The following is a 16,559-nucleotide window of genomic DNA, read 5'->3' on the forward strand; positions in this document are numbered from 1 at the left end:
CCGGCCGAGGCCCCGCCCCGCCCCGCCCTGCGTCAGGATCACGTGCCGTTCGTGGCGGGTGAGCGAGAAGCCTGTCCTTTCCTTCCTGCGCGCCGCTCGCTGCTGCCGGCGGAGGCCGGCGCCTCAGCCCGCGCGCCTTGTGAGAGGCACCCCCGCCACGCCTGCCTGCGCTGGCCGCGAAAACAGCGTTTCCTTCGGGTGAGTGTGGGCAGGGGGGCAGGGCCTGGAGGGCAGGGCCGCAGGGCGCGAGTTGCGCCGCGCCGCGCCTGACAGCCACTGCCGCTCGCGCCACCTGAGGCCGCGCCACCTGAGGCACCTCCGACGGCGGAGGGCGGCGAACGGGAGGCTTGGGGCCGTGGGGCGCGCTCGGCAGCCTGGGGTGGGAGAGCGCCCTGCCATTGGCTGGGCCGGTTTTGGCGCGCTCGCATCTGCGCTCCCCATTGGCTGGCGGCGCCGTCCTGGCGCGGTGGGGCGGGGCGCGGCTGGAACCCGCTAGTACCGTCGGTGGTGCTGGCGCTGGAGGGGACCGGCTGGGTCCGGGTTCCGGTGGGGCGGGTGCAGCTGGGGGCGGACTCCGGGCGGGACGGGGTCACCTTGCTCTGAGCGGGTCGCAGACGAGGGCCCGCGGCGACGGCCTGGCAATCCCGTGCCGCGGTGACCCGGGGTCGCGCTGCCCGGGGACCCTGCCGGGTCCTGGGGTTTAGTGACTTTACACACTGGCGAGTCTGAAGCAGAGGGTGGGTGCTGGCCACCCGAGGGGTGGCCGCGACGCACCGGCGGCTCAGCCTCGTGCGAAGGCACCCTAGGGCCTCGCTGGGACGCGGCTGTCCGGATCCCAGGTCTCGCCGAGAAGCACCTAGGTGACTTGGGCTCCGTGGCAGTCACCCTGTCTCAGCCGCGGGGCCCGGTCCCCGGGCCCCGAGACAGTAGACGGTAGCGGTGCCCCGCTCGGTTAGCCGTCTTACTCCTGCGCCCCTCGTTCCCCAGCGCCCCCGGGTGGTAAAGAAGTGAGGACCACCGCCCCGAGCAAAGGGATGACCGCAAACAGCGGGAGGACTGTTGGAGGGGTACAGACAGGCTGGGAACTCCGAGTTAGGTACCTCTGCCTCCTGCTCCCTTGCTTGTTAGTCCTTCAGGTCTGGGGGGTGGTTAAACATTGCCTGAAAACGTACGTGGATGACCTCATTTTGATATTGTCACCACTAAGTGATGGCCAGTGCCCAGCTTGTTACAGCTTAACTCTGCCTTTGCAACAGCAAAGTTGGGATGCTGTCCTTTAGGGTGGACTTGGACATACCCAGGTATCTGCTTTGCGTTTCCTGAGGTCCATTTCTCAGATGTTTGAGTTCTTTATTTAATCCAGGACACCATCAGTTCAAAATTTATGATTATGAATATTTTTAGCAACAAAAACAAAATCTGTACTCAATCTCAGGTGCAAACCATGCTCTGTTTCTTACTTACTAGACCCTTGCACATTGCCAGCTGTATAATGAATCCCAGTATGAAGCAGAAGCCAGAGGGAGTCCAAGAGAATGTGAAGGTATGTGACAGAATCTCTGTAATGTGCTGTAGAAGGCATGTGGTAAAAAGGTTTGGTTTTTGTTTTTGCAGTACTGGGGACTGAAAACAGGGCCTTGCATGTGCTAGGCACATGCCTGTACTGCCCCACTAAGCTGCCTCCCCAGCCCTTTTAAAATTTTTATTTATTTTTTGGTACCAGGGACTGAACCCAGGGACCCTTAACCACTGAGCAACATCCCCAGCCTTTTTTGTGTTTTATTTAGAGACAGGGTCTCACTGAGTTGCTCAGGGCCTCTCTAAATTGCTGAAGCCGACTTTGAATTCATGATGTTCCTGCCTCAGCCTCCCCCTGTGCTGGGATCACAGGCCTGTGCTACCACGCCCAGCTATATTTTTACTTTTGAGTAGGGGCTCACTAGGTTGCCCAGATTGGTTCAGAAACTTCCCTGGGCTCAAATGACTGGCCTGCCTCCCAAGTAAGTAGAACTAGAGGTTCAAAAGGTATTTTTGACCCGATTTAGCCAAACTTAACTTGGCTATAATTTCTGTGAACCTTACTGAAGTTTTAGACAGGATACTCCTAAGTATTCCAATCTTTTTGATGCTGCCATGAATAGAATCATTTTCTTAAATTTCATTCTTGGTTTTGTCATTGCTACCAAATAGGAATACAGTAATAAAGTTTTTTTTTGTTTGTTTGTTTTTGTTTTTTTATGTCTATAGTATAATCTTGCTAACCTCGTTTGGTAGTTCTAATAGTTTTTAATTAGAATCGGTTAGGATTTTCTATATACAAGATTATTTCTTAGATTTCATGAAATTATTGTATTAAAATCTTTTGTAAATATCATAAGAATTAGTTTGAGTAGGGGACTCAAACACAGACTATATTGTATTATTTTGCACATTTTTTTAGAGTGCCTCATATTCATTACTATCTGACCTATTTTTGTAAGACTTTTTGAATCTCTGTATGATGCTCTCATTGTAAATCTTAAATATTTATTCTTAGTACAATAAGACAGAGTTTGTTTAAAACTTTTTTAATATTTATTTTTAGTTTTAGTTTTATGTGCTGCTGAGGATCGAACCCAGTGCCTCATGCATGCTAGTCGAGCACTCTACCACTGAGCCACAACCCCAGCCCAAGTTTGTTTAATTTTTGAGTTTATAATTTTGACTGGGTCTATTTTGTGATTCTAAATGAATTTATAATTTAGTTAAGGACTGCCACACAGCTGAAACTATATGAGGATTCTGGGAAACATTATATTTTCAGGAAAAAGTATCAGTTTGCAGATTTAAATTAGAGTCAGTAAACTTACATTGATAAGTGAAAGCAAGTGTCTTTTGATAAACTGTTTTCGTTTATTGTGGTTTTCTCAGGAGCCTTATGTTATTTTTCTTGAATAGTATTTGACATTGATAAGCCATGAATTTAATTGTATTGGCTCCCATTTAGGGTGAGACATCTTCCTATTGTACTTTGGGTGTGTTTATTTAAATTTTTTCTTAGGAAGGTTTTCAAATATTCAGATTCAGGGTTCTTGGATTCCTTGCCAGCTGTATGCAAAAATCTGAGTGTGCTTTTGTGTACATTTTATGGGGAGAGAGTTCACAGAACATCAAGTTGCTTTCTAAAAAGGTTGAAACTCAAACATATGAATGAAACTTTCTGACTTTTTCAACTCTTATTCTAGTATATGCTTTGTACCCAGAAAATACTAATGTAGCATATTACCTTTCTTAGACCAGATTTTATAAAGCTTGTATATATCAAAGTTAAATCTTCGAAATGGTGGGGGGGGGAGGAGAGAGAGAGAGAGAGAGAGAGAGAAAATAAAATGACTTCCTTTACCCTTTTTAACATGAATAATTTAAATATCTTAATATCTATTATTAAGATTCCAAAACTGTATTTTCTTTTATTTGTGTGGAGACTGTTTACTAATCTATAATCTAAATTATAACTGAAATGTTGGTGTAATATTTGTTTTCACAGTAGCTGGTATTTGTCCTTCAGTTAAATAGTGAGATAATAATCAACAGTAGAACCTTTACCGTGGGAAAGGTGGACTTGGTCTTGTGAAGTACAGTGTGGAGTCTGTAACTTTCTCACGCTGGTGTGGTGTCATGTTCTTTCTAACCTTGTTTGAGTATTCACCATTGTTTGCTATCCCATGGAGGCAATATAACTAATGATTTTTTGCAAAAGTAGAAAGAACTTTCAGATAAGGAAATATACAGAAAGGTATTTGCATATTATAAGGAAGGCCATATTTTTTCCAAAAGAGTAACATGGCATTTTAGGATATTTTAGCAGCCATAAGCACTCACATTTTAGCTGTCTTCCAAGGAATGGGTTAGGGTTAGAGGTGATGGTTGCAAATATGTTCAATATATTTCTGGGCTGCATGTTTAATATATTCTTTTGTGAACAGGTAAATTTTTGGGCATAGTCATGAGTTAAAGGAGGTCTGAGATGTATATTTTCATTAGAGGAAGAAGTATTTTGCAGTGTGAATAATGAACCTTTTCCTCCAGCTTACCTCTTTTGTATGTTCATACCATAAATGTTATGCTGTTTAGTTTTATAAAAGTAGAGGACTATAAGTTTCTAGTTTCTTTTTAGAAGACTTTTTAAAAAGAATATAGATATTCCTATTATACTGGAATTTTTCATCTATAGTTTGAATTTCTAATCAGAGCTTAGAAATTTTGTTATGTTTGTTTAAATAGATATAATTAGTTGCAAAATGATTATAATAGAATTATGTTAAAATAAGAAGTTACTTGTTTGTACTTGATTTGGATGATATCCATTCTTGAGAATTTCTTCAAACTTTGTTTTAATCTTGAGAAATTAACTTTCCATTTGATTAAACCAGTCTTATATTAATTATATAGCAAGCCAAATATTAGTATGCTTAGTGATTTTTTTTTTCACATTATAGTAAGACTGACTATATAGAAACTTAATAACTGAATAACCATGTAGCAACTCAGTAACTAGATAATCAATTATCTCAACTTTTAGAATAGTCCTGTTCCAAGAAGAACTCTGAAGATGATTCAGCCTTCTGCAGCTGGATCTCTTGTTGGAAGAGAAAATGAGGTATGTAGTAGGGGTCTAGATAAAGGTGACACTACCTTTGCTTTAAAAACTTTCCCAAGATTTCTTTGTCTGAAACAAATACATTTTTGAAATTTGGAAATATAACATAACAATTACATATTCCCCAGAGTGGTTTCTAATTGTTCAACTTGAGAAGTTCAAAGTTGCTATGAATACCTGTACTAGAATTAGAATGAAGTAATAAGTTATGAATTATAGGAGTAATGTTTAATAACTTGGGAATAAGATGTCATGTTCTTTCATTCTTTGTGAGTAAAAGATGAAACCATGGATAAGTGTTTAGGCTTTTTGCAGATTGAGAATACTGCCTTTTCATGGTACTGAATTTAAAGTCAGCATTTTAGCATAATAATAGTACTTTTATCTAAGTCTTAGACCAAGTTGAGTCCAAAATAGCTGCTGCACAACCACAAATGAGATTCTAATTAGAATGAGTTGTACCCCAAGTATGTATAATATGTCAAAAATACACCCTGCTGTCATGTATATCTAAAAAGAACAACAAAATAGCTACTACAAATAAAATTCCTAAAGTGGTGCTACACGTTTTGGTAAAGTTTTGAATTGTATAATTTTTAAAAAGATTCACAGATGTCAAAGATAAAGGTGTATGAGTGCCCCCCCTTTTTTTGGGGGGGGGGTTTGAACCCAGGACCTTGTGCATGCAAGGCAAGCACTTTCCAACTGAGCTATACCTGCAGCCCTTGTATGAAGTCCCTTTTTAAAATATTCGGTAAGTGACAAAACCACTTATCTTTCCTGTCCATTGAATCAAAATAAATAAATGTTTCTATTATAGTTGCCTAAAGGCTTATCTAAAAGGAAACTTTGGAATGACCAGTTAACATCCAAGACTTCCAGCTCTGGAGGTGTTATTGACCCAGAACCAAGTGAAAATAAAAGTCTGGGAGGAGTCACCCAAGAAGCATTTGATCTTATGATTAAAGGTGTGTAAAACAAAGAAAAAACACGGCTTTCTCTTAAATTTATAACATAAGGTAAATAATATTTGTTAATCCTGTTATGGAATCTGCCGATCGCCTTTTAATAGGGATACTATTAGATATTTTACTTGTTTGTCTTTCTTGGGGGTACGTGGGGTACCGGGGATTGAACTTGGGCACTTGACCACTGAGCCACATCCCCAGCACTATTTTGTGTTTTATTTAGAGACAAAAGTTTCACTGAGTTGCTTAGCACCTCGCTTTTGCTGAGGCTGGCTTTGAACTCTCAATCCTCCTGTCTCAGCCTCCTGAGCCTCTGGGATTACAAGAATGTGGCAAGGCGCCTGGCCTTACTTGTTTGTCTTTGACAATTTAAGATTTCTTATGATTATAAATAGTATTGGACAGATGTATTTGGCAAGATCCAAATGTGGAAGAGATATTAAGGAAGGAGGCAGTAAATAATATGGCATGTTTTACAGTAGAATGCCACAGGCTTTGTGAGATTTGGAAATGAGTGTTTTAGAAGAAAAATATTTACAGGATGAATTTGACTGAAAGAAATTTGAATATTCCACAAGAATATTAAGTAACTGCCATTAGGAGTGTGGTTGAAGAAAAGGAAGAAAGTGAATGAGAAATGTTTTGTAATAAGCACTGGTTTTTAATAGAATGGTGGTCAAATCAGAGGAGGAAGTTAGTGATGTCTTTTTTTCCTTCTTTTTTTTTTTTTTTTTTTTTGGGCATGGGGTCTCACTATGTTGCCTAGGCTGGTCTCGGATGCCTGAGCTCAAGTGATTTTTCAGCCTCTGTAGGGGTAGGGTCACAGGAATGCACCATGCGCTGTGATATTTGGTTCGCGTTATGGGAGGTTTTTGTTTTTTGCCTTTTTCCCCTATGACACTGGGGTTGAACCCCAGACGTATTTCACTGCTGAGGTACGTCCTCAGTCCTTTTTTATTTTTTACTTTTGAATTAGTGTCTCTAAATTGCTGATGTCATCTTTAAACTTTTGATCCTCCTGCCTCAGCTTCCCAAGTTGTTGGGGTTACAGTGGTGTGGTGCAGTACCCGACTGAGGTCTTTACTGCTAATCACAGGTGATTGGATTTCACCTTGATGAGAATTTGAGGCCAAGAGGAGTAAGCTGGCTTGCTCAAGGTCACAGTGACCAGGGGCTCATTCTGGGTTGCCTGGAAGACAGTTAGGAAAAATGTTGCAGATAGAATTTGACTAGGTAAAGTTAGGAAAGCTCAGCTGAATGGAAATAAAGAAGCTCATTAATAGTACTATAGAATAAACAAAGCAATATTTGTGATATTTCTGATTCAGTTAAAATTAAAGATTGGTAAGAAAATATGAAAGCACCAAAACAACTCACCTATATATCGTGTTGCTAACATAGCCATAGATGAATTAAATTTCCACAGATTCTCTCTGGGATGTATTATAAGAATTGAAAGAACTGCAAAGAAACCCTGAACTTTATTACATTTGTTGTTGGCAGTGGTATTGGCATAGTCATTTTGGAAAAATTGTGTATGTGTTTTAGGATGGAGGAAATGAGTGAGGTTAGGAGGCAGGATCATAATGTGGTGACTGGAAGGACAAGTGTGGAATGGAGAAGAGGAGGAAGAACTGTTGACTTGGAGTTGGGCCATTAGTGGCTCTGCCACCGAAAGAGCTTAGAAACAAATGACCCCCAGTAGCTTGGTGCATACCGGGCATCCAGTTGCTGGTTTTGGACATTATTCTCATTAAAGCTTCTCGGAGAAATGCTGATTCCAGGACAGTAGGAGGGCTATTACAGAGTGATTCTGGAATATCTTGTGTCAGAAAATAGGGAAGTACTCAAAAGCTGATGGGCATGTTAAAAGAACACAGGAATCAACTTCAGTGGACTAAATTGTAAAAATTTGAGCATCAAAATGGATAATGACAAGAATGGATTATAAAGCATTGAATAAAAAAGGACATTAAAAAAAATGGACATGATTCTGTACCAATAGATTTTCTTTTAAATTGTGGTAAGGAAGTTTTTTTTTTTTTTTTTAACAGAATAATGGCATGTAGAAGGAATTATATAAATCACTTTTTGTCCACTGTGGAAATAATAGACATGAGCAAGAAATATCAGTGGACTTTGAAATTGGATGCAAAGTATTTGCAGAATAGAGTATTATTAACATAGACTCAAAAACATTCCTGTACAAATTAGTTATTAATTTCTAAGGGGAAAAGGCATCTTTACAAGGGAGAAACCTGGGAGATGGCATCTTATTCACACGATCAGATTTTTTAAAAAAATATTTTTGTAGTTGTAGATGAACAGAATGCCTTTATTTTATTTGTTTATTTTTATGTGGTGCTAAGGATGGAACCCAGTGCTTGACAACACATGAGGCAAGTGCTCTGCCACTGAGCTACAGCCCCAGCCCACACACGATCAAATTAACATCTCGGGGCTGGGGGTATAGCTCAGTTTAGAGTGTTTGTCTAGCATATAAGGCCCTGGGTTCAATCCCCAGCACCACAAATAATAATAAAAAAAATTAAAAAATTTCATTGTGTATATGGTACCACATTTAAAAAAAAATTTAACATCTCCCATTTTGTAACAGATTGGTATGTACTTCCTGATGGTTCTGGAGGTACAGCATACTAACACAGTATTCCTGCCAAGAAAATGTTTAACGTAAATGAGATCATGGAAACAAATTTGAAATTTTAAAAAGTGTGCAAAATAACTGATGTGGACTTTTCAAAAATGTGGATGTCAGGGCTAGAGGTGTATAGGTCAGTGGTAGGGCATGTGCTTAGCACGGGGAGGCAGCCGGTTCAATCCCTGGTGCCAGTAACAACCACAAACCCAAATAAAAATTCCCAAACACAAATGTCGTAGACATGTAGAATAACCTGGGTGATATATGTGTGTTCATTGATTTCTGTTGTAATTCCTCTGAATGGCTGAAATGAATCCTTGAAATGTTGGGGAAAATAAAACTTAAATTGTTAGATTGATTTTTATTTTGTAAGTTTGTAAGTAATGATTTTTAAAGTTGCATATAAAACACTTGTTTCAGAAAACCCATCCTCTCAGTATTGGAAAGAAGTGGCAGAAAAACGGAGAAAAGCTCTCTATGAAGCACTTAAGGAAAACGAGAAAGTATGTGCTGAGTATGATTTTTTTAATTTTCCAGGATTGTTTACCTTTTGCTGTGTAGCACATTTATCGGGACCAACATAAACTAGCTTTAATGTTGGCCTGAGAAAGTGTGACTAGAGAGGCGGCTGTGGTACCAGAATTGTCACACAAAATGAATCCTCTTGAGAACCAACTTTATGCTACACGTGTCTGTCAGTTTTACTTCGAGGCATATTATTTGTTTCACAGTAAATATATGAAATATTGAACTTTATTTGAATTTTCACACAAAATGAATCTCTTGAACCAACTTTATGCTGCATGTGTCAGTTTTAATTGGAGGTATATAATTTGTTACACAGTAAATTTCTGAAATACTGAACTTTTATTTGTTATATAGCTTCATAAAGAAATCGAACAAAAGGACAATGAAATTGCCCAACTGAAAAAGGAGAATAAAGCATTGGCAGAAGTAGCAGAGCATGTACAGTATATGGCAGAGTTAATAGAGGTAGGTAATTTAAAGTTCACCTGATCGAGAATTGTCTGTTTTCCTGAAGACTTAAAGCAATAGTGGGCTCAGGACGTCTTTGTCTCTCTTAACTGCCTTAAAGTATTCTTCCATGCTGGCTCCTGAGTACCAGTTTAAATTGTGCTTGCAAAGCAGTTCAGTCCACTTTGATACTCTTGGTGGTTTTGTAAATTAGTATAACCCCTGTAGAAATCAGTATCGAGGTTCTTCAAAAGACTAGGCATGGAACCACAAGACCTAGCTGTCCCACTTGTTAGTATTTATCCCAGAGAACTAAGAGCGGCACACTATAGCAACACAGCCACTTCAGTGTTTATAGCAGCACAATTCACAATGGTCAAATTATGAAATCAGCCCAGATGCCCTCCAGTAGATGAATGGATAAAGAAAATGTGGGTCTGTATACACAATGGAGTTTTATTCAGCTGTAAAGAAAAATGAAATTATGTCATCTTCAGGCAAATGGATGGAACCATTATGTTAAGCAAAAGAAGACAAAATCAGAAAGTCAAAGGTTGGGTGAATATTTCCTGTCACATGGAAGCTATAGAGGAAGAAGGAAAAGAAAGGTGGGGTGACCGCATGAAAAGCAAATAGAGATCAGTAGAGCAGAGGAAAGGGGTCAGAGAGGGAGGGAGAGGTACTGGGAGGGATACTGGCCAAATTGTGGTATTATATTTTGTGCATGTACAAATATGGAACAATAAATATCCCACCATACGTACAACTGCATTGCACCAGTAAAAAAAAAAAAATGTGGAGAAAGAAAAATATAGAAAAGAATAAAAAAAATATAACATTGAGGGTCAGCTGTGTCAGCATACTGATAATGACTTGGATTCTAAAGTTTTTATAGCAAATTACTGGTTTATTCCTTAGAGACTGAGTAATGAACCTCTGGATAACTTTGAATCACCGGATAGTCAGGAATTTGATTCAGAAGAGGAAACTGGTGAGATTTCTGAAGTAGAAGACTCAGAAACTTCTGGCGAATGTACTGAAGGAGCTGCACCTTCTACGGATGCAGAACCGAGAGATGATATTCAGTAACATTTGATTGTTGAGAAATATGCTGCCAAAGTTTACCTCACTATAGTTCTTTGTAGCAGAGTTACTACATAATTCAAAAGCTAGAATCAAACTTCCATGTTTGAATCCTGGGACACTATTATTGTATTAAATACAAATACTGTGTATTTTTAATCTATGATATTTTTTGTAATTAGCACATCATTTTCTCAGTTGTCAGATATGACCTGTGTATATATGATAAATAAACTTTGGTTTCCCATTGAACTTTGTATATGTCCGAAGATGATGTGTCTATAGAAAATGTCCCTTTCTATGTTTGCTTTCTTAGTGTAGTTTTGTGCTTGTGGTACTAGGGATCTAAGCCAGGGCTTTGCACATGCCAGGCACATGCTTTACACTGAGCTACATCCCAGCCCTTTATATTCTTTGAGACAGAGTTTCACGAAGTTGCTGAGGCTGGCCTCAAACTTGCTATCCTCCTGCCTCGGCCTCCCGTTTTGCTGGGATTATAAGATTGCACCACCATGCCCGGCTTATTGTTTGCTTTTTATTCTTCTGCCATCTTGGGAGAAAACAAATTTATCCCTGTTTAAACAGATAACCGAGGTCTTAACTCCCAATCCTGATTGTACCTCAGGCTCATTGTAAGCACTATTGATCTCCACATCCAGACTCAGATATTCTTTTTTTTTTTCCTGTATTAGCTATAAATGGACACAATACTTTTATCTATTTATCTTTATGTGGTGCAGAGAATGGAATCCAGTGCCCCACCTCTGCTGGGTAAGTAATCTACCACTGAGCCACAACCTCAGTACCTCAGATATTCTTATTTTTGGAATGTAGCACAAGATATTTGTAGGGAAAAAAATAGTGTTTTTGAAAAAAACAAATAGTATTTGTTTGCCAGGTGGATCTGACTAGCTGAGTAAAGGCTTGACTGGCTGGTGTGATCACATTGCTCTTGGAATCAAAGTGTGTGCAGGGGAATCGGGTGAAAGTCCAGTGGAGTGATGAGAGTTTCACGTACTAGTATAGTGTGAAGTCTATAAATATGAAGAGGCGTGGGTTGATATTAATGATGAATTTTCCATGTATACCATTTTTTTGAATGAAGAAAAAATAAAGAACAGTATTAAATACACAGCATTGAAGCTGAAACTAGTCTTGTATAAATTGACAATAAAGAGCAATGTCAAGCTTCAAATAATTGTTCTAGGTAAGTTTCCTTATAGGACTTATTTCCAATTGAGTAAAGCATACCTCATAGTGTTATTGTGAGGAGTAAGACCTCTATTATAGTGCTTGAACTAAGGGCTTAGACAATGGAAGCTATTAACAGAATTTCATCCAAGTAGAACTTTCTGGAATAGTAGGAGTATCTATGCTGTCCACTTTGGTAGCCAGTAGCTACTGACACTTGAAATGTGGTCAGTGAATAAGTGGAAGTTTTCATTTTATGTTTTAGCAGCTACATGAGGCCAGTGGTTGCTGGGTTAGGGTTACTGTGTGTTAGGTGTGGGCCACTAGCCAGAGAGCACTAAAGTATAGGAAAACTACTTTTTTAAAATAAATTAAGATACTCTAGTTAGGGTAAGGGTGAAAATGCTAAGATTGGCATAGCCTGGCTTAGGATACGGCTCTTGGGTTGATTGACAGTTTTCTTAAGATTCTGCACCATGGACAAGATGAAATTGGAAATGTTAACAGGAAAAATGGAACCTAGTGAGCCCCAAAGCAATGTCTACTGCCTTAAGGCCCTTTCAGCTTTGTCTAGAAAACTCCTTTGAAGATACCTCAGTTGAGTATTGGGTTTTCCTAATAGATCAACAACAAATGGGTGTGTTTAAGTACCTGTGCTGCAGTGTCCTCTGTGTGGGATGATTGAGGTGTGTGTGTGGCACATGGACCAGAATGGTTCCCCAGCAGGATCAAGCATTGCACTTCCCTGTAGTGGTAACTTTCTATTTTTTTTTTTTGGGGGGGGGGTGGTTCTTTTTTTTTTTTTTTTGTCTTTTTTGGAACTGGGAGTTGAACCCAGGGCTTTGCAAATGCAAGGCAGACGCTTTGCCACTGAGCTATATCCCAGCCGGGTAACTTTATTGGTAACATTTTCTATCGGCCTCTCCCTCTCAATGCTAGTTCCTGAGGTCACCTCCCAAGTAAAATTCCTCTGGGAAAAGCCGAATGCTGGGGAGACATGAATTTTGAAAGGAAAGCAGAGAATTTGCAAAGGTTTTGGCCAATGCTTTTTAAATTCAAGGCTTAGGATAAAAATGCTTCAGGGTCCAACTCTGAATTATTCATCTTAAAGGAGTACCAGAGACCAAAAATGGAATCTGAATAAAATATTATGGCTAGACAGCCCTCTGAGTCACTCTACATAAGATGTTGGCCTGAGCTTCCCGGAGCTTTGTCAGAATACAGACCTTCAGCAGTCTCTGGTTAAATGTGTCAGTGGGGCACAGCTGTTGGTTTTCAACTTAAACCCATTAAAATGACTAGAAACCATAAAAGACAATCCCATATTGAAAACCTGGAGCCAACACATGAAAAAAAAAGTAACACTGCAGGGAACAGAATAAAACAAAACATAAGAATTGGTAGGCAATTTCATTTCTAGAAATGAATTCTGCAGATACACTAAGGTGAATGACATTTTAGGTTATTCATTACAATTTGGAACTACCAAAGACTAGAAAAAAACCTCAATTTCCATCACTATTGGAGTGGTTACATACCCCAGTTGTATAGTGGGATACTCAGAAGCAGCAGGACAAATTGATTATCTGTATGGAATGCTACTGTGTGTAAAAAGGACTGAAAAGGGGTTATGTGTACCCTTGTAGACTGACAATGTTTTGGAAAGACAGCAGCTTTTTTTCTCTCACTAGTTTTTGCATTTTTTGTTGAAGGCACATATGCTGTTCCATATCTAATGTTTTCTTTCAGGAGTAGGGAGCTCTGTAGCTGTGACACTCCTGGTTTCAGTAGCATGGAGAGACTCACCTTATTGGTGACTTGGGGAAGCATAAACTCGGTATCTTCACCTCAGTGTTCCCCTTCTTCCTGCGGAGTGTGAGGGCTGCATTGCTATTTTCTTCTGCTCCTCTTGATTCAGACACAGACTAAAGTGAAATTATCCCTCAAATGAAGATTGGGCAATAAGTTCCCAAAACTTCTACCTCCCATTCAACCTTAGGGAAGTACTGGAAAATCTGCAAATTCTAACATGAGAATGAGCCATGGGAAGACAAGAGAGTGTACAGGAAACAGGATCCAACATTGGAGAAGTGGTGGGGTTCCTGGAAGTAATATTTGTAGCTGTGTGGCCAACTAGATCTGCGGTAGAGGGTGCTGGACTCTGTAATGGGGGGCTGACTTCAAAAAGAAACCAGCAGGGGCTGGGGATGTGGCTCAAGCAGTAGCACACTCGCCTGGCATGCGTGCGGCCTGGGTTCGATCCTCAGCACCACATACCAACAAAGATGTGTCTGCCGAAAACTAAAAAATAAATATTAAAATTCTCTCTCTCTCTCTCTCTCTCTCTCTCTCTCTCTCTCTCTCTCTCTCTCTCTCTCTCTCTCTCTCTCTCTCTCTCTCTCATCTCTCTTTAAAAGAAAAAAGAAACCAGCAGTGCCGGGTTTCTGTTCAAGTGACTAAAAGACCCAGGTAAACTGGGCTAACTGTCAAAATAACCACACAAGAAATACAAATACCTTTTTCATTGGGGTTGCTGTGATGGCTCCTCTGACCTTAAGGGTCTGCGGGGAGAGAGAGAGAGAGAGAGCACGCACTGACCCCTTTTGTAGAGGAGAAGCTATTCAAATGAGGCAAGGGTCAGGTTTCAGGGGGCTGAGTCTATCTTCATGATGTCCACTGTCAGCAGGTTGACTGACACCTGGGTAGGCCACACCCAAGGGCACAGTAAGAGAAGGGGACACACACAAGGCACTTCCATGGAACATTCTCCCCTAAACAGGGCAAGGGGTTATATTACATAGGAACAGGTGAGCATAGCTTCACCCATGGGGCTGTAGGAAGACACAGTCACTCGAACCTAGAAGAACGGGACAGTCCAGCGGCATGGGTGGCTGATGCCACATCGCCCAGCAGGGGAGTTAACTTAGTCACATTCGAGGTTGGTCTCCCAACACAGCAGGCCACACCTGTCACTCCAGTGACTTGGGAGGCTGAGACAGGAAGTCTGCAAGTTCCAGGGCAGCCTCAGCAACTGTCTCAGAACAACAACAAAAAAATAGACTGCGCATGTGGCTTAGAGGTGAAGTGTGCTCCTGGGTTCAACCCCCAGTACTGCAAAAAGGAAAAGAAAAGGACTGAGAATTCCCCGTGTGTTGTACAGGAGTATGGAGGGGGATTAAACAGGCAAGTGGGAGCGACTCAGGGACAGGTGTCCAGAAACAAAGTGGGAAGCAGCTCCAGGGAACACGATTGTGCAAGGAATGAAATGGAGTCACACCATATCATGTGACAGCCAGGAAACAGTGAAGTGACCACCACTGTGTGGGTTATCCTGAGAGGAAGGGGAAAAGTGGAGGTAGACGAGGGGAGCGTTATGTTCTCCTCTGTCCTCTGAAGCAAAAAGAATGCCTAAGATTGAAAAGCAGAGAATTAGCCATGTGTGTGGATTATTTAGAACTATGGAGGTGAATAGAGAAGAAACAACTGAAGGAATTCAAATGGTTACCTTTGGACGTGTGCATGAGGAGGGGACTATCTTACTCTAGAGGCCTTGCATTTGACTTCTTAAGCTGTGTATTACTTTGAGAAAATAAACATTTCAAAAGCGTTAAAAGTGACTCTTGACAGTGATCCAGTCTCTGAGTCGAACTTTTGATTTTCAACCCTTAGTCTACTTCTGTGATCTGAATTCAAGCTTGAGAAACATGCTGTACACAATTCACAAAATCCAGAAAGGGCAAAAACACTTGCTGCCTAGCAGAGGACAGCTTTTCTTCACTCTAAGATTTGAGAAAGTTTCCTGGGACATCCTCCAAATGATGAGCTTCACCTCCCTCCCAACCTTCCTCCTGTAAGTTCAAGTGAGGTTTTTTTATAACCCAACACTATAGCACAGCTCAGTCTGGCAGTACTTACTGCAACCCATGAGAGCTGCAAGTTAAACTACAGGCAGGTATTGTGGAAAAACAAGTAGGCACATTAAATGTATGTGTGTGTATATATATATGTATATTTTTTGGTTGTGCTAGATTAATCAAGGACCTTCCAAATTCTAAGTACATATTCTACCACTGAGCTATATTTCCAGCCATAATATTTTTTTTGTGATAACATTTGATGAGGCTGGTGTTTTTTACATAGACTAGGGCGAGTGAACATCTTTCTAAGAAGCCTGGAGTCGCCCTAAGTTTGGTTGCCTCTGGGTGTCTGATACCGCTCTTGACGGAACCCAGCGGCCTGCCAAAGGAGTTGAAGGCCTCTCAGTTCTCCACACTTCCAGAGGCCTTCTGTGCAGCAAGATCAACTCTGGTAGCCAGAAAACCACCCCAGCCCCAAACACTGCATCTGAAAACCCTGTATTGCAACGGCCTGAAAGGACCCAGCAGGCCACAGTGCCCACTACAGGGCACGGCGGGTGAGGAGTTGGTAGTGTGGGTGCTTTTGCTTAGTGTCATCTTTCATTTGTAGGGCTGGAAATGGAACCCAGGGCCTTGTGCATGGGCTCACCGTGAAACCGCTCCCCCAGCCCTTAATGTCATCTAAGACCCTCCAATAAACCACTGTTCCTATTACAGACATAACCAGTGTTTCTCATTTAATTTTTAAGGGGTATTTTTTTACTTCCAATAAATTTATTACCACAGAACACCTAGTATTATGACAACCCAGCATCATTTTTCCCCCTCAGAGAGAAATCAGTTATGAATTCATGCTCTTAATCAGCTTCAACTTGTTGTATAAGAAGGTAAAGTTTCATGATTTAATGGTGGACATTGGCTACCACAGGCCTTTGCTTAATAGATGACAAAGATTATATCCAGCTTTACAATTTTCTAACTGTATACTCCCCATCATATCCAACTTCGCATTTTAACATCTTTATTTCCTAATGAGAGAGGGGACACTCATGCACAAGCTCAAAGAGCCCCATCTACAAGGCTGATCATTTTAAGCAGTATTTCCCTTTCTGAAGTTTCATCAGTATGTTTAACTAATAGTATAAAAATTTATGTAGAACTGGGTAACTACAAAAGACAATGCTGAA

General features: G+C 40.8%; 1 protein-coding gene across 3 annotated transcripts; it reads left to right on the plus strand.

Annotated features, from left to right (window-relative positions):
• Nucleotides 1-41: 41 nt before the first annotated feature.
• On the plus strand, nt 42-10,576 carry Gmnn (geminin DNA replication inhibitor). 3 transcript variants are annotated; one of them, XM_078020611.1, is made up of 7 exons: nt 42-198; nt 1,468-1,543; nt 4,562-4,639; nt 5,460-5,607; nt 8,687-8,769; nt 9,149-9,259; nt 10,160-10,576. In XM_078020611.1, the coding sequence occupies exons 2-7, from the start codon at nt 1,493-1,495 to the stop codon at nt 10,328-10,330; spliced, it is 642 nt and encodes a 213-aa protein (XP_077876737.1). In that variant the 5' UTR covers nt 42-198; nt 1,468-1,492; the 3' UTR covers nt 10,331-10,576. The 3 variants fall into 3 exon arrangements, with proteins under 3 accessions (XP_077876737.1, XP_077876738.1, XP_005337082.2); XM_078020612.1 differs by lacking the exon at nt 42-198 and adding an exon at nt 706-860; XM_005337025.4 differs by lacking the exon at nt 42-198 and adding an exon at nt 921-1,096.
• Nucleotides 10,577-16,559: the final 5,983 nt, after the last annotated feature.

Source organism: Ictidomys tridecemlineatus, chromosome 8, assembly GCF_052094955.1.
Source record: "Ictidomys tridecemlineatus isolate mIctTri1 chromosome 8, mIctTri1.hap1, whole genome shotgun sequence".
Classification (NCBI taxonomy): domain Eukaryota; kingdom Metazoa; phylum Chordata; class Mammalia; order Rodentia; family Sciuridae; genus Ictidomys; species Ictidomys tridecemlineatus.